At 35.0% G+C, this 18,700-nt stretch overlaps 1 protein-coding gene across 2 annotated transcripts in view; it reads left to right on the forward strand.

Moving 5' to 3' along the window:
• Window positions 1-18,700, forward strand: part of LPCAT (Lysophosphatidylcholine acyltransferase) — a 55,116-nt gene that overhangs the window by 28,323 nt on the left and 8,093 nt on the right. The window contains exons 3-6 of one of the 2 annotated variants that reach the window (XM_076408012.1): window positions 1,162-1,376; window positions 4,803-5,070; window positions 17,805-17,942; window positions 17,996-18,121. In XM_076408012.1, the coding sequence (XP_076264127.1) occupies window positions 1,162-1,376; window positions 4,803-5,070; window positions 17,805-17,942; window positions 17,996-18,121 (747 nt within the window). Of the gene's footprint in view, window positions 1-1,161; window positions 1,377-3,379; window positions 3,592-4,802; window positions 5,071-17,804; window positions 17,943-17,995; window positions 18,122-18,700 lie in introns of both variants that reach the window. The other variant, XM_076408013.1, reaches the window with a different exon arrangement.

Here is an 18,700-nt window from a genome sequence, read left to right on the forward strand (position 1 = left end):
CTGAACATCTGGTGCCATAATTTGAACGTGTTTATTCTCATATATTATATTCTAATACGAGGCTTGTCTTTTATATATCAGGATTGTGTTAAACAGGCGTTGCCAGCTGATTACTAATATTTTTATTGAAAAGTTAGATATTTCAAGGTATATACATCATTTAACATATATCATGAAAATAATTAAAATTAGGGACATTAGAGAGCATATATATTTAATATTTGTAGTCCAAGATGAATTTTAATCTACTCGAATTTATTTAATCAATATCTTAACATCAAAGACTCCATAGTCCTTTTGATTAGACCGTGTTTTTATTAACGATTTCTTTATTTCGGCATATTTAACTTACGCCACTCTTACGTTGGTCGATCATGGTTTGGTTCATGAATTGTTGATGCTTGGAACTATTTAGAGATAAAAAGAAGATGACATTAAACCAAAAAAACAAACCTTATGAACCAAATTTCCATCTATAAATCGTTATTAATTCCCCATAAAATCGACTAATGTTTGAAATAGTTCGCTATTTGATAAAAAGTGGGGCTCTTAGGACAACGTCCAGTGAAAATGGCCGTGGCAGTTATGCGGAAAGCCTACCCAAACGGTGTTATTAATTGTCAAGGAATGGTCCGCCCAGAAATGACCAACATTATTGGTATATTGTTATAGTGCGGATTTGACACCACATTATTACCAATCATTTCTTGGTGGTCTATTTTACTACGAAAAAATTCATCCCAAGAGAGGTTTATGAAAATCGGCTGTCCCTGTTTTTGATAATACAGACAAGGGCTTCTATGAGAGAGGGGTAATGCAATGTCCTTGGCCAAAAATGGCTAAAAATTTCTATCTACAGGCAAACCTCGTATATAGATTTTTTATGATTCAGGGTTTTCATTTTTTTGTCATTCTTCAGAGATTTCTTAAAGTATTCTTTCTTCTGCTTTAAAAATTTTAAGAATATAATTTTATTACATTAGTATATTTGGGACAAAGTTATATTTTCTCATTGTATGTATATGTATATAACAAATAATATGTATATATAATATTGAATGCGTTCATCTGTCACAAATCATTTAGAATTACCTCATTCGGAAAAGAGGCTGAGAACTTTTCATGTAATCCTAGTAGATACTAAACAATTCCCATTCACAGATCACTGAAGTCAATAATCGCCCAACTAATCTTCTGCGTGTACATGGTGGGGGGCGTGAAATTGAAGGTAATAGGGCGTCCATCAACACGCGCTGAAGCGCCTCTAGTGGCACTTGCTCCGCATTCATCTTTCGTGGACAGTGTAGCGATGGTTTACTTGGGAGGTCCCTCTATAGTTGCCAAGGGCGAAACTGCATCCATACCTTTCTTCGGGAGTATGTTTTGCATGTTATCTGTCATGCTTTCAATTGAATTTTATGCGATTTTACTCTATTACTATTTTTTCCCGAATATTATGTCTTCAATGTATTTTTTAAAGGTGTATGTTATTAAGAAATCGCATAAAAATCATTAGTGTATATATATAATTAATTTTGTTAACAATTACAACTACATAAAGGAATAAATAAAAACATTTATATTTTTCTATTTCGGTTTATGTTTCAAATTTTATTAAGTTAACTTGTATGTGAGAGTTATACAAGTTTTTAGAAGAGAAAAAGCTCTTTACGTAATTAGATTAAATTTTTTTCATTGAGAAATTTTTTCAGATGTAGACATACAAAGTAATTACTGACTGTAAATATGGCAAAAAACTATTTTCATTTATATATAGGGTCTCAATCGATCCAGCATAACAATCCTTATATATATATATATATATATATATATATATATATATATATATATATATATATATATAAAGCTCCTCCCACTAATTCAAAACAAGCATATGAAAAGGAACATCGTCTTACAGGTATAATGGTTTTACATGTACTGGTATAAAACTTCATGGCCTATAGAAATTCTCAAAATTACAATTCTTGAATAATTTTCATAATTTTCCCCATTAGATCTAAGTCTATTATATGTGACTGTTTGTCATCCTGTTATACCATGGCTTTTTGGACCTTCCTCTACTTCTTTTTCCTGCCTTCTACTTGGTAGGCTCTTGCTATATCTGACTTTGGCATTCTATTGTCGTGTCACAACTATTTTATTAATTGTTTGTACTGATTTTGTTTATACTGTATTTTCGCTGGTATATCTTTAAAAACGGCTTCCAGAACAAGGTAAGAATCAGGCATTCCTTTCTAACCCCAATTCACGTGACACTATTAACTACTGATCCCTCTGCCGCTATTGTTTTCTTTCTGTTTGCTAAAGTCAGTTTTATTATTGTGCTAGAGAAGCTTTCCAAAAATTATCATATATTCCAGCGCTTGATAAGCTGCATTCTTTTTTTTAGGATGCAGCGGTCAAGCTTTTTTGTTCCTGACGTACTATCTTCGATTCTATATCATATTTGCTGCAAATATCTGATCCATATTTCCTCACTCTAAATACGAATATTTAACCGTTCTTAACTTTCTGGTATTACTTTCGATGTTGTCCCTGAGTTCTGATATAAAGTCATATTTTTTTTAATTTCTAAAGGCCTCGTCCATTATTTTTAACTTTTCATTTACATGATTTCTTCTTGGCCATTTCAAAATAATCGATGTGAGTAATGTTGAGTTAACTGTAACAGCAACAACTTACTACTTGCAACGGTGCAATTTAATTTCTGAAAAATCAACGTTGGAAGACTTCTTTGACCTTTGGTATGTAGTTGTCACTACCTTGCCTCTTATCTATTATGAAATAATACCAAGTATCATTCTAACTTCACCTCAACGTCATCGAGCATTATTATGAAGTTGACTCTTATTATTTTTGGCCAAATGAGGCACGCATTTTTTCATATCGAAATAAGTTATTAAAATATTTTACATTCATTTACTTACTAACATCTGCACCTAAAATATTTTAAGAGAGTAAATTTGAAGTTTTGAATCTTGTCAATTTTCCCACGCTATATAGCTGAAGACCTAATTATCTTAAAGCAATTTAAATAACAATATATCAATTGTATCTTAATCTGAATAAGAACCAAAGTTATATTGCTACATATTTGCTTACATTACTACATATTATTTTTCTAACCGTAAATGTTTCCGAAATAGAAAAATTAATAAAATAACTAGAATGTAAATGTAAAAATGCACCATTTGTTTGTTTAGAATTTAGAATAAGCTAAAGTAGATCCTACCTAAATATTAACTTTAACTCTATTGGAAATGGTTTTAATATTGTACATAGTTGTATATAAATTAATCGATCACATAAAAGAATTAATTATTATTTGCGAATTATTTATTTTATTTTGTGACTTTAGGAAGTTAAAGAATGTGATTTGCTTGCTGGGTCGTAGCAGCTTGATGACTGGCGGTATGCAATTCACTATCAAAGGGCGTCAAGCTACCCGTGAGGAGGCACCAATTCTTGTGGTGGCGCCACATTCTACTTTTCTCGATGCCGGTCTCGTCTATGTCACTGGGTTTCCATCGACGATTGTACGCACTGAGAGCGTCAGTTTTCATATCGGAAGTATGTTGTTGGCTATAATATGATAAAATTTGATCAAAAAGCTCAATATATATATATATATATATATATATATATATATATATATATATTATATGTTAAATATTTTAAAATTTTACGAAACTCTCATTTTACGAATGCCAGTTAAAGAATACAAAGAGAATTTTTAATTTTTATAATACATTTTAATAAGATACCGATCTGATAATATATTACGCAAAATAAACCATTGTGTAAATAGTGTGGCATGATGTAAATTCTGCCAATGAAGAGACATCGTATATACTAGTGAAAATCAGCCCACTAACTTTTTTTAGACTTCTATTAATATATATGTGCAGTAACTGATCGACAATAGAGTTATTTGTATTCTTTTAACATTTCTGATGAGCGCATAGTCATATAAGTGTTTTTTTAGGATGTTAATATTTATCTATATATCATACAGGATGTTTATAACTATTGTTTGCTGTAATTATTGTTTAGACAATGCTTATTGAAGAATTAATAAAATGTTAAGTTTGTTATTTTTTCTTAAATATACACAAAAACATTATACTTATGTTAAAGATAATATTAATTTAAACGTATAATTATTATATAAAGACCGTAAATTAATTTTGATCGACAATTTTTATTTATAACTAACGTTTTTATTACAAAAGTATAATTAATATCATAATTCAGTTTAAACACTAATTTTTTCATTATTTCAATTATATTTATAATACCGAAGATATTTTATTATATATTTATTGAATTAATATACAGCAGGGTATATTAATTTTTATAGATAAGTAGCTCTATATTTTTATTACATAGAGAAAATGCGATTTGCATTTAAAACAGTTTTACTCTATATGAATTCTGGTTTATACCGGGTCCAACCGAAAAGAAGTAGGATTTTTTAACAGTATGGTTAATTTTGACACATATAGGCAATAATATATCAGTGTCACCAGCAATAATATATCAGTTATAGCAATATTTGGTTATAACATAACGTTATGTAACATAAAGTTAGAATGCTAAAATATTATTTCCAGCTAAAATTATTTTATTATTGTCATTTAAATTATCTTGATTTTGGTTTAATTTGCTTAATAGTGATAAGTTGTTACCGAGTTGAAGTTAATATTTAGGTCTACCTACCCAGTTTATAGATCAGTGTTTTATTTTCTTGCGAGCATATTTATCATACCATCATTTTTTAGAATTGATCAACTATACACAACCGATTTATGTATGGAGAGATGATCCAGAATCCCGACAGAAATCCGTTAAGGAAATAATTTCCAGAGCGACATCCAAAATGGACTGGCCTCAGATATTGATTTTCCCAGAAGGCACCTGTACCAACCGGTCATGCTTGATCAGCTTCAAGAACGGAGCCTTTTATCCCGGTGTTCCAATTCAGCCTGTTTGTATTCGCTATCCCAATAAACTGGATACTGTAACATGGACGTGGGAAGGACCCAGTGCGTAAGTATATATTATAATATCGCTGTTGGTAGTAAATATATCACAAACCTTTTTAAAATATTATTGCCAATGCAATTTTATTAGAATTTAAATAAAAGTTTAGTAAATTATATGGCTCAGTGAATGGAGGTAAAACGAAATGATACAGTGGTGTTTACATTATGTGACCGTTATTTATTGATGATATAAAATAAAATGTGGAAAATAAAAGTGATAAAACGGATGGCAGCGGTGTTACCTGGTGACGACGCTTGGGTAGGCGAGGGGCACGTCTAAACCAAACGATGGTCAGTTACTGAATGATCAACATACCCTTCTATATCTCCCAGACAAACTCGGGGTTGCCAGCTATCATGTTCCTGTTGGCGCTGCTGGCACCCCGCCCGTGTCCAACTTCCAGGATTATATTTCTGGGTATTTTGTAGAACGTTATTCCACGATGTAAAATTTGACATGCCTCAAGGTCGCTACAATATTCCCCTGTCAGAATTTTACATAAAATTTGAAACAAATAAAAATACAAAAAAGGTATGGAAAAAATATCAAATACAAAATACTGATGTACCAAAAAGAATATGCTGTATGAAAAGAACTTTGAAACATATGGATATGATAAATCAAAACTGATTTATACGGCAGACCAAACGGAATATATTGATGTGTGAATAGTGGTTGGTACGGTTGTCATCTCGTACGGCTGTTGATATCTTTCGGTCCTATAGATACCGTTGCTTCATCGTTGCTTTGGCACTTGAATGTGGTCTATCGCGGACGTTGAAAACAAGCTATTTTTCTGACAGGGCTCCCGTAATCGACGCTGTGGGAGGTTCGACGACGTGGTAACTTATTTTCTTTGACGACAACACGTTGGCAATTCTGGTACCGCGGCGAAGGCATGACGAGTCTATGGTACCTAGCTTCTGGGACCGCTCTGTAACTAATCCGTAGCCACATATGTTACGGTAATCTAGAGAAAACCAATAACGACGGTATCCGACCGAAGCTGCCCAAAGCCTTTCAAATTAAAATGTCTGCCAATATAACTGGCGCTGCTGGCACCCCGCCCATGTTCAACATCTGGGATTATATTTCTGGGTATTTTGTAGACCGTTATTCCACGATGTAAAATTCGACATGCCTCAAGGTTGCTACAAAAGCTTACAATATGAACACGTCTCACCACTTGCCATTGGCACATTATCATATACTACCTATATAAGTAGCTCGCTCTAGACAATTACAAATGAAACAAAGTCCTATATTTAATTAATATTTTTCTTTGTATTTGATCTTGAACACATGATCATGCAATAGTATTGGAAGCCCATTTTATTTCTGTCATGTTCAATCTTGTAGGAATGCATGCTGAATTCATGTGTGCTCGTAAAACTAAACTCATCATATGATATTACATATATTTTTCACATTATTCGGTAACTGAAACAAGAATAAAGTTATTAGGGATTTTTGCACTTATTGTGTCCAAAACCTAACTAACTAAGGGACCTAACCTCAAAATGTATCCAAAATTTTATTTACCTCGATATTAGGCTTATTAGTCATTATTAAAGATTGTAAAAATAGTAAAAACTTAAATCAAATTAGTTTCCACAAAAATGAATCTCGTCTTGTAAAATTCAAACACATTTCACTAACTTTTTGGTCTTGACACTATAAAAAACCAATTGTTTGGGGTTTTTATTGATGTACGGTTATCAGTTGCGGATTAGCCTACAAGCGAATACAGCAATTGTTTAAGGCATCACGGCTTATGAGACATCAGAAACAGAATCAAACTAAAATACTGATAAATAAAGATCGACAGTAATTACTTGGTTACTTATGGATAGGGGATCCCAAAGCCGACAATTTTTATTTTGTTGAGTAATAGTCAAGAGAAGCCATGTCTTGTAAATATGGTGGCCAAGACTGACAAGATATTCAAGCGTTTTCTTTCGTACTTCTACTTATTTGTCTTGTATTATATGTCCGTATGTATATAAACTTGTATGTAATGTATTTTAGTGACTGGACCAACCCTTTAACATGTCTCCCAAACCACTGTTCTCAACATTAAGCCTAGGAGACTAACGTATAAACCAATATAAAAACTTCGTTTACCCAGGAATCATGAATTTCACATATCGTTACCATATCTCTGTCACACCTTCACGATCGCAGTTATCAAACCGTTCCTTTGTTTAGCAATCCATCATCTCCAAATTTGTTTATAATTGTTTTCTTTATCAACATCACAATTACTCAAATTAAGATTCTAAAATGTCAAAAGGAATCCCCATACCCATTTTTTGTCGATAGATTATGTTTACTTTTTAGATGTATCTTTCTTTGGATAAAATAGGAAAAGTTTTATTGACTGGGAAGCTTAGGAAGAATATGTGGGTTACGTTTCAAAAAATAACACAAATCTTTGACATGTCTATAATTACAATGTTGTAATGAAAATTTATTAATATTTGTATGTTTTATTTATAACTGCGAAACTGAACTTGATAAACATTACAATGCTTTTTTAATACAATGTATAATTAATTCAGTCTTCAACTTGATGTAACTTCTTGCATGTAATAACAATGGACAACATATAAAGTGAGTAATCAAAATAAGCAATGAGATACCATATACGAAACAAGTGAAAGCTAGGATATAGTTTCGAATGCAAAGGCTGATAAAGTCATGACCACCATGAATGGCAGTTTTCACTTTCTTTTGCGTACCGATACTGGTCAAATGGTTAACAAATATATCCATATTAAAAATTAATATATATATTATAAGTTTACTGATGCATAAGTAATAAGATATGACTAGAAAATAAAGTTATCTATATTGGATCTTTCATTTAGTTCAATGTATTTAAACAAAGATAAACAAACCGTATACAAGAAAATAAAAGCATGGAATATTTTTCTAAATTACTAAAATATATGTATTATATTATATTGTATTATATAAGTTGAATTTTATGAACTAGTTTTGAACATAAATACTGTTATTTTACTTAAAAACTGATCTAAAAAAAACACGGTGCGACTGGTTGAACGGCGAAATCGACACTGAGCATAAAACAAACCAACCCGTCTCACTCGTTCACCAGATCACCAGTGAGAAAAACATCTGTTTTCCATCTGACCGGATAGTCTGGGCCGTATTAAAGTCCTGTCTTTTCGGAAAAAAACTACAACATTTTCAAGAAAATGGAAAAATTTATTTATTCGAAGTATTGGCTATTTGATTCTGTACAAGATTGCCCTTATTTCGGGCAATTTATGGATGCCATTCCAAGAAAAACTGTTTGTCTTTTCGAATCAATTTCAATTCTTCGAAATTGGCGAACTGATGCTCTGCAAGCGCATGGAACACGCGATAAGTTAAAAGTCGGACGGGGCCAGGTTAGGCGAGTATGACGGGTACGATAATATGTCCCATCCAAGTGCTTTCAGCGCTTTCTTGGTCGGGTTTGCTTTATGAAACGGAGCGTTATAGTGCTGTAAAATCTCTTTACCGTCTTTTCGGGTCCATTCTGGATATTTTTCGATCTTTGCATGATTCAAATTGATTATCATTTGTTGTCAGTAGAAATTAACTATTTCAAAGTTCGTAATATACCATGCCACTCTGGTCCCACCAAACACAGAGCACTGTCTTGCGACTAAAAAGATTTGGCCTTGGAGTCGATCTGTCGGCGTCGCAAGGTGATAACCATGATTGTTTGTACTTTGGGTTTTTAAAATAAGTCCACTTTTCATCACCCATCTTTATTCGATGCAGAAAAGACTTCCAATCATACCGTTGAAGTAGCATTTTACATACGATTTTTCGATTCTCCATTTGCCTGTCATTCCTCGGTACCAACCCATCTCCCATCTTTCGAATATTCCTCATTGCTCGTAATGGTGCTAACCATTTCTTGGTCACATTTAACCCTTCTGTTAATTGTTTTCGAGTTTGGGATGGGTCTTCACCTAATAACTCTTAACAGTTTCGCATTTTCAAAATTTTTCGGTCTACCGGAACTTTCCATGCCTTGCACGTCAAAATCACCACTTTTGAATTTTTGAAACCACGTCTCACATGTCTTTAAGGTTAGAGCACGCTCACCGTAAGCAAACGATGATTTTAATCGGTTTTTTTTATGAAATAAGAAAAGTAATGCATGCACGTTTTCTGGCACGAAACTTAACATTTTTAAACATTTATAAATCTATGACGGTGTTACTTTCGCAAAATATAACATAAGTGTCAAATCATAACATTTCATATTTAAGCCTAACGATATCTGTTAGAGTAACGGTTCACCTGGTATACCTATAATGCAATTTGGCCAACAAAAACGTTTAGCTAAATATATGAATAAAAACTTGTTTGATGTATGGATCAGAATAATGGACATCCACTTTATGTTGGGACTTAAGTCGCCACTCGTTCGAGATACTACTGATCCAGGAGCTCAAAATTAATTTATAATTTTGGATTGTTAGTTTTAGAGAGGAAGTGTGTTTTGGATTAATGGGTGTTAAATACCATAGTTGAGTTCACCAGGTGGTTATTTATCCAACAAGATATATACTGTTACTGGATTTTGGGCCGATAACGTCACTGGTTTTCACTTTTTCATTCTGGCAATGCTCGGGCAAAATGGTAATAACCGATTTTTTTTGGACTAACTTGAAAGGATATGACCCGAAGGATTTGAAGGATAACAATGCCATTTCCAGCTTGTTGACCAACAATCCAATCCATCCATTCGTGGAGAGCATGCATTTTTTAACCAATACGCTGCTACTGATAGAGCAAGACATATTTAATATTGATAATCGGCAGCAACCGCAATGGCAACAGCAATCAAATCGGCCTCGAACAATGTTAGACTCCTATTTTTCATACCGCTATTATTGATCTTTATCTTGGTCCTTTTTTGAGCTGTTCGTAGGGTCTTCGTTCCAAAAAGTTCCATCCTTATTTTCTGTATCTCTGACTGTGAAGGGTTCGTACATATTTCATTGAACACAAGCATCCAAGACATTGCAATCTGCGCCTGTGGATTTGTTCCTCAAATGTATACTAATTGTCGCATATTAATCGAATAACGCATTAATATTTCACACGAACTATTTAGAGAAGCGAACTGCTATTATTTCTCTAACACGTCGCCATTGAAATGTACAATAGCAGGCGATCCGTTATTTGCCAATAATTTGGTCTTCTCTTCATTAATTACTCTCTTCTTTTCGTAAATTACTTAAACATTATAGCGTGTGGTATTGAGGCTTCGAACATAGCCTCAATATCTATATCAGAAAATATACATCCGTATCACAAGCGAATATTAGAGCAACTAAGAAGTTTGCAGCATTATATTGTCGTCGCTTTTTAAATATTTTTCTCATTTTGAATTCACTACTATTTCTGAAAATAATGCCGAGACGACATATTCTTAACGAACACTGGCTCGGATATCAAATGACATTGAGCTGGTGCTCCAGAGGGTGTTGGAACACAATATTACCCACCAAAATGTTATTCCCTGAGGCGTAAACCATTGTCATTAATTTCTCCATAAGCAAACTTTCCTAAAGCTATTTCGAACCAATTATGGCTAAACTTGAATATTGGAATTTCCAGCTAGAATATATAAGTTATTAGCTCTCTTCTTCATTATAAGTTCAGTTCTTGGAATATAATTAAATACTTTTTAGAATCGGTTGTAGAAGTCATTTAGGTAGGCTGTACAATCTAATTTAAGCTGCAAAAAATCTTTATATGAAAAACACAGGCGCCAGTTTGCTATATTCCTATATATTCCACTGACCACTTCACACACATTTCTTTTGTTTGTTTTATTTCATTTCAACATTGACCCACCCTTATTGAAATGCCCTATATATTACGGTAAAGTTTATTTTTCACTTAAAGGAAAAATGGATAGTCATGAAAATGTAAATTGAAAATACAGAACTAGAAAAAGAAGTGCTTTTAAGAGAATAAAATTATTAAACGTAACGATAACAAATTTCACAAAGTTGAGTGATGTGTTTATAAGAGTTTCGTTTATATTACAATAGGATTGGCAGTCGTTCCAACAAATCGCTTCTTATTTCCGTTAAAATAAAATATTTTTCAAATAAATTAAAAGTTATTGTTTTAAATCCTACACATTTCATAAATTGCACGTCAACGTTTTTTCGAATCTTTGATACAGTTTTTGAATTGGATTTTTTATTTAAAAACTCTTTCTATTCAGTTTTATCTCTTCTGTCGACTCGAAACGATGTCCTCTTTATTTAAGTTTAGAGAATAAATAGAAGCTGAATGGTGCTAAATCATGAAATAGTATAATTACAGAGTAACACGAATGAAAAAATTGTAAAATATTCATACAATATCAAATATTGTAAAATAACTATCACAATACTCTTTAACATGGGTATTTCATAATACTTAGGTTTTAGTAACATATCCTGTTTTTTATTTAAATCCTTGTTTTTAAGTATTTTGTTCAGCGGTGCCCTTATGAAAACTTTATAGCAGGTCAATTGAATAGACTCCAGCCTATCATAGTAAAACGTATTTTTTTTGGCAAAATTAGTTTTTTATTCCCATAATTCCCTTCAAGGGTGATACACTGATTATAGCAACCATTGAACTTTTCGATACCATTTTTGTAGTACGATTTGTCCTTTGCGTCAGAATAAGCTTCAGTTTCGGCGATCACCTCTTCATTCGACGAAAATTTCTTACCAGCGAATCATTCTTTTGAGATCTGAGAACAGGAAATAGTACCTGGGGGCTAGATCTGGAGAACACGGTGGATGAGGCAGCAATTCGACTTGTGACATGGTGCATTGTCTTGGTGAAGCACCAGTTTCTTTTTCTTCAAATGCGACAGTTTTTCGGCGATTTCGTCCTTCAAATGATTCAATAACGCTATGTAATAGTCGCTGTGGATGGTCCTTCCTTTTTCAAGGTAGTTAATGAAAATTATTCCAGGGGCATCCGAAAATACAGACGCCACAAACTTGCCAGCCAAATATTGCGTTTTCCACTCGGACAACCGTCTATTAGACTTCGGAGTGAAATGATGGAGCCATGTTTCACCCATTATCACATATCGACTCAAAAGCTCTGACTACGCTTGATCATCTTCAAACACTGCTCCGAATCATCAACTCGTCGTTGTTTTTGGTCAAAAGTGAACTCGTGTGGCACCCATTTTGCATATACATTTTTCATACCCAAATATGCTTGAATCGTATGATGTACACGTTCATTCAAAATCATTTTGTGGATTTTTTAAATGTTTTCGTCGATATTAACCTCTTTTGGTCGTCGACTGCGTTGACCATCTTCGGTGCTCATTTTACCACGTCCAAACTTAGCATACCAATCCTTGGTGGTTGATTTTCCTTGGGCAGTGTCCGGAAACTTGCTTTTGCTTTAACTGTATTTTTTTCCTTCAAAAAGCAATATTTTATCAACACGCGAAATTCATTTTTATAATTTTTTTCACAAAACAAAAGTTGCTTCACTCAAAATATGATAATTCACAAACTAATGATCCGACAGCTATCAAATTTATACACGCGTCTTTTAAGGGTTAGGGCTAACTAAAAAATATATGGATTTAATTCTAGTAGTGTCATCTATATGTCAGGCCGGGGACTTTTCAATTGACCTGCTAACAACTTTTAACCTAACCCAACTGTTCATTTAATAGTTTTAATATTTCACTATATCAAATAAGAGTTTTCCATTTATTGTTATTGTGATAGTGTATTAAAGCGGGTTATTAAGTGTATAGAGAGGCTAATCATGGAACATGGTTTAAAATTGCATTTTCAATGTTCATTACTTTCGCTATTTGATTTGAAAAAATCTTCTGGTAAAGCCCATCAGACACTATTAAAAGTGTATGGCGATGCTTCTATCCTATAGCTGTCTGTTTTGGTTTCAACGATTTAAAAATAGTAACTTTAATATCAGTGACAAACAAATAACATACAAAAATAGCCTAGAATTTCGGTCCTCTTCGAAGATAATGGATTACTAAACTTATTGGAGGAAAATCTAGCTTAGACTCTCAAATAACTTTCAGAAACCTTAGCAATTGATATATCAATTGTTTCCAGACGTCTGGAAACATACGATGGGAAATATCTAGAAGGAAGGAAAATGGCTATATAAATACATGGATTGACTGAAAATGCTAGTTAAAATCGTTTCAACATCGAGGTTTCATTGCTTTCCAGACATGGAAAAAAAGTTTTATGGTGGTGTAATGTAATTGTTCTTGAAAAATATACACCCGACATAACGATTTCTAATTTTCAATGGTTCAGATTGGTACAGAATAGCTGGGGTCGGATTTGGAAATGCTGAAGGAGTATGAAAAAGGATCGATAATGAAACTGCTACCAAACCAACATGGTTCTTTCGATATGGTATCACCATATTTTCAGAAATATTTTAATTAATGTGTATTGAATATTTTTTTCAATAAGAACTTTTTTATTTTTTTACATTTTTTTATAAATGAATTAACTTATCAACAATTTAAAAATAGCTAAATGCTGAAGACCTTAGCCGCCGTAGGTATTTTTCAATTGCTACAGCAAATAAAAAATTCAATAGTAAAGAAGGAAAACGATTGTATTGTCTTTAATGCTAAAAAACAGATTAGTTAATAGTCTAAGCACAATATTTTTAATACAATTTTTTTTAAATTTAATATAATTTTTTTTAATCTCCTAGAACGTCAACAATCTGCCCGTGGGCAATAAGTATTATTATATAATTTCAGTTATATAATATAACTATCCTAACATAACTGTACAACTTATATAATCTAAATATTATTCTAGATGCTATTCTAACTTATTTTAAAGTATATCCTAACTTATTCTAAAAACTATTCTAGCTTATTCTAGAGATTATTATATCTCACTGTATGTTTCTATTAATCAGTTCGTATGGCAGTTTGCATTTGAGCCTACGCACTGCACTGTCATCGCGCACATTTAACTGTTTGGCGAGTGCATTGGGATGCACTAATAGTCTTTCAGAGAACTTCGCACTAACAATCCAAATTACACTCTTTATGGGTTTTTAGGGTAAAATGATGTGGCTCGGTGAATGGAGGTAAAACAAAATGAAACAGTGGTGTTTACATGATGTGACCGTTATTTATTGACAATATAAAAAATGAGAAAAATACAAAGATAAAAAGGATGGCAGCGGAGTTACCTGAAGACGAGGCTTGGGCAGTCGATGGTGGCACGTCTTAACCGAACGAGGGTTGAGCACTGAATGACCGAAAATACCCTTCAGTAATATCCCAGATAAACGTCTCGGGGTTGCCGCCAGCTATTCGGTGTCGGGTTCCAATTGGCACCCCGCCCGTGTTCAACATCTGGGATTATATTTCTGGGTATTTTGTAGACCGTTATTCCACGATGTAAAATTCGACATGCCTCAATTCGCTACAATACTCCCCTGCCAGAATTTTACATAAAATTACTTCAACAAAAATACAACAATGTTTGCAAAAAATATCAAATACAAAAAAAAAACATATACCAAACAAAATGTGCTGTGTAAAATGGGATTTGAAAAAATATGATAGTTCGAACGGTTCTGGTTGGTACGGTTGCGATCTGGTACGGCTGTTGATATCTTCCGGCCCTACAGATACCGTTGCATCATCGTCACTTTGGCACTTGAATGTGGTCCATCGACGACGTTGAAAACAAGCTATTCTTCAGACAGGGCTCCCGTAATCGACGCTGTGGGAGGATCGACTGTTCGACGACGTGGTAGCTTATTTTCTTCGACGACGAGACGTTAGCAATTCTGGTACTTCGGCGAAGACATGACGAGTCTACGGTGACTGCAATCGGTACCTAGCTTCTGGAGCTGCTCTGTGACTAATCCGTAGTCACATACGTTAGGAACACTTGAAGAACAAACACGGCACTAGTTACGCCCAGAAGGGCACCGAGTTCCCCAAGAAGTGCGACTACTGCGACAAAATGTGCATGACCCCCGCGTCTCTATACATCAACCCTCGAATCGGTCCGACAGTTCGGTAAATGGCGATGGATTTGATGAAGACGACGATATGCCCGTCCTGGATAACGAAGAGGACGAGGGCAAGCCCGGTTTCGTGGAGAAGTTCATGTGCGAACATTGCGATCGCGTCTACGCCAGCCTGAAGACCCTCAAGGAACGAGACGAGGAGTTACGGAGTTATTTGGAAAATGATAACACGGGCTTGGACATGCGAAGAGTTCTCATCCCCGGCTCAACTACAGCGGTATACTGCGATGTCAAGACACCAACCGCTAGACCATTTCTAACAAAAGCTTTCCGCAGGGCAGCCTTCAGCGCAATTCATGGGCTGTCACATCCTGGAGTCAGAGCATCAGTACGGCTAATGAAGGAACGGTTCGTATGGCCATCCATCGATAATGATTGTCGCACCTGGGCTCGCGCTTGTATCCAGTGCCAGCAAGCTAAGATCACCAGACACGTCTCTTCTGCGATCGGCACCTTTCAAATGCCATCTCGCCGATTCGAACATGTCCACGTAGATTTGGTGGTAATGCCGTATTCCCAAGGTTACAGGTATTGCCTGACGTGCGTCGACCGTTTCTCTCGGTGGCCGGAGGCGATTCCCCTACCAGACCAGGAAGCAGAGACCGTAGCAAGGGCCTTCTACAGCAACTGGGTCGCGCGGTTCGGTGTTCCACTTCGGATTACTACAGATCAGGGCAGACAATTCGAATCTCGACTCTTCCGTTGCCTTAATCATCTCATGGGAACTATGCACCTGCGGACAACGGCCTACCACCCAGCTGCCAACGGTATGGTCGAACGCCTACACCGTCAATTAAAATCCGCGATCAAGTGCCTCCAACCTGACCGCTGGACGGAAGCCCTCCCAACCGCCTTGCTGGGCATTCGTTCTTCGTGGAAGGAGGATCTACAATCCACTACAGCAGAGATGGTTTACGGCGAACCATTACGGCTGCCAGGCGAATTCCTGGTAACCAACGCTAAGGAGGTAGACAACTCCGTCGAGTTCGTGCGCAATTTACGAAGGCAATTCGAGTTGTTGCGACCAGTTGAAGGAACAAGACACGGCGACAACAAGATTTTCGTCTTCAAAGACCTTGCCACAGCTACGCACGTCTTCGTACGTCACGACAGCCCCAAAACGCCACTGCAAATGCCCTACGATGGACCGTACGAAGTAATTTCTCGCAGTGAAAAAGTCTTCATACTTTTAATGCGAGGAAAACAAGTCCCGGTGTCGATCGATAGATTGAAACCAGCATACTGTATCAACGACAACCTCAGACCACGAGAAAGCGATCTAGATGATGACGGAATAGTGATCGTGGCGACGCAACAAAATCCAGACCCCCATTCCCCTCCACAACTGAGACGATCAGCAAGACGGGTTCGATTTCCCGATCGGTATCACGTCGGGGTCACCACTTTAGGGTAAAATGATGTGGCTCGGTGAATGGAGGTAAAACAAAATGAAACAGTGGTGTTTACATGATGTGACCGTTATTTATTGACATAAATTATTTATTTATTGACATAAATTATTGATATAAAAAATGAGAAAAATACAAAGATAAAAAGGATGGCAGCGGAGTTACCTGAAGACGAGGCTTGGGCAGTCGATGGTGGCACGTCTTAACCGAACGAGGGTTGAGCACTGAATGACCGAAAATACCCTTCAGTAATATCCCAGATAAACGTCTCGGGGTTGCCGCCAGCTATTCGGTGTCGGGTTCCAATTGGCACCCCGCCCGTGTTCAACATCTGGGATTATATTTCTGGGTATTTTGTAGACCGTTATTCCACGATGTAAAATTCGACATGCCTCAATTCGCTACAGGTTCTATGGGGATATCGACATCGACGATCACTCGCGACACTTGATTTTGGAACCTCTGGAGGATACCTATGTTAGATTTGCTAGTAGTACCCCACAGTTCAATTCGATAGATCCAAATGGACCTAAGTATTGACTTATACAGCAAAACCTTGTTATCTAATGATAATTCAGATTTACGCCCTATCAGCATACACCTACAGCATATCACATACATGAGTGTATTCGTCACCCTGCTTGATAATAATATGGCTGTCTGCGAGGTACGATTTCAGCAGTTGAAAGTGCGTATGGGGCAAAAGCTTTTTCAATTTAAAAGAACATGCAGTCCAGTGTCCACATCTTGTCAAAGACCTGAGAAATATCGAGAAATGCAGCGGAGCAATATTTTTTGTCGTTTAAGTTTCTGTTACTTTGGTTGACTACTCTATGTATTTGTTCTATTATTCCGTGTTTATTACGGAAGCCAAATTAATAGGCTGGAATAATAATTCTCTCCTCTGCGATTATTTTGAGTCTCTTAATGTATAATTTTTCGAATAGTTTAGAGATCACAGGTAACAAACTTATAGGACGATAAAAAGAGACGTCTTCTGATTTTTTCAGGTTTAAGAATCATAATGATTTGAGCCACTTTCCAAGTGCTAAGAAAGTAATTAGGTCTTAGCATGGCATTAAATATTAATGTTATTACAATTATATATATAACAATTTACATTATTATTGTAAATCCATTCACAAAACTGGAAATTCAGAATTTTAGTATTAAATAGCACCTATCTAACCGCAGGATATTTTATTTCAGTTTAAAATTGCTTTGGTTAACCCTTACTCAACCCTCCAGTCATTGTGAGGTTGAGTTTCTGCCAGTCTACAGGCCCAGCGAAGAAGAGAAACGAGATCCAAAATTATTTGCTAATAATGTCCGAGCAGTAATGGCCAAGTATGTGAATAAAATTATGTCTAATAATTTTTAATTAATTTAAATATTTTTAGAGCTCTTGGTATACCGGTAGTTGACTATACATACACTGATTGTAGAATGATGACCAAAGCGAAGGAAATGAATTTGCCCTTTGCTAGTTCACTTGTGGAAGTAAGAAAATTAAGACGAAAATTGGGGTGAGTATATTTAATTTCGAATATATTTAAAATATGACTATATCTAACTGTAATATACATTTAAGATACAGTTAAACTTTCAAATTACGTTAGTTACGTTATTTATTCTTTCATAAAGGCGTGTCCTGAAAGCCTCTCATATGTTAACACACTTCTAGCACGGTACATTTAAATAACTGGCTTTTATCTATATTTGATTTGTTTAGTAGGTTGTTCAATAAGTTTTGTCGTTCGATAATAGAGACATGCTTTTATGATTTAAGATAATTGAAAACAAGTGTTGAACATGTTTTATTTTTTATTACCCCTGAACTTTAAATACACTTGTTAGAGTAGTTGATTTGTAATTTATGGGTGCTATTCCTGATGTGGCAGACATATCCACTTCTGCTAAAACACCTTTTTCAATCCATGAGTTTGTTAATGCAGGTCAAAAGAGCCGGAGAAATTTAAATATATCGATTACAATAATATTGCAACAATGTATTAATTCATTCGCATTTTTTTTTTGTTTTTTTTAATCGTGTCTGATGAACACTTTTTTCTTCTGAAAACCAAGACTTTTTCACGTCTTGTTAC

Source organism: Rhynchophorus ferrugineus, unplaced genomic scaffold, assembly GCF_030347505.1.
Source record: "Rhynchophorus ferrugineus isolate W39M unplaced genomic scaffold, kcgeb_rfMv2 rfM6, whole genome shotgun sequence".
NCBI lineage: Eukaryota > Metazoa > Arthropoda > Insecta > Coleoptera > Curculionidae > Rhynchophorus > Rhynchophorus ferrugineus.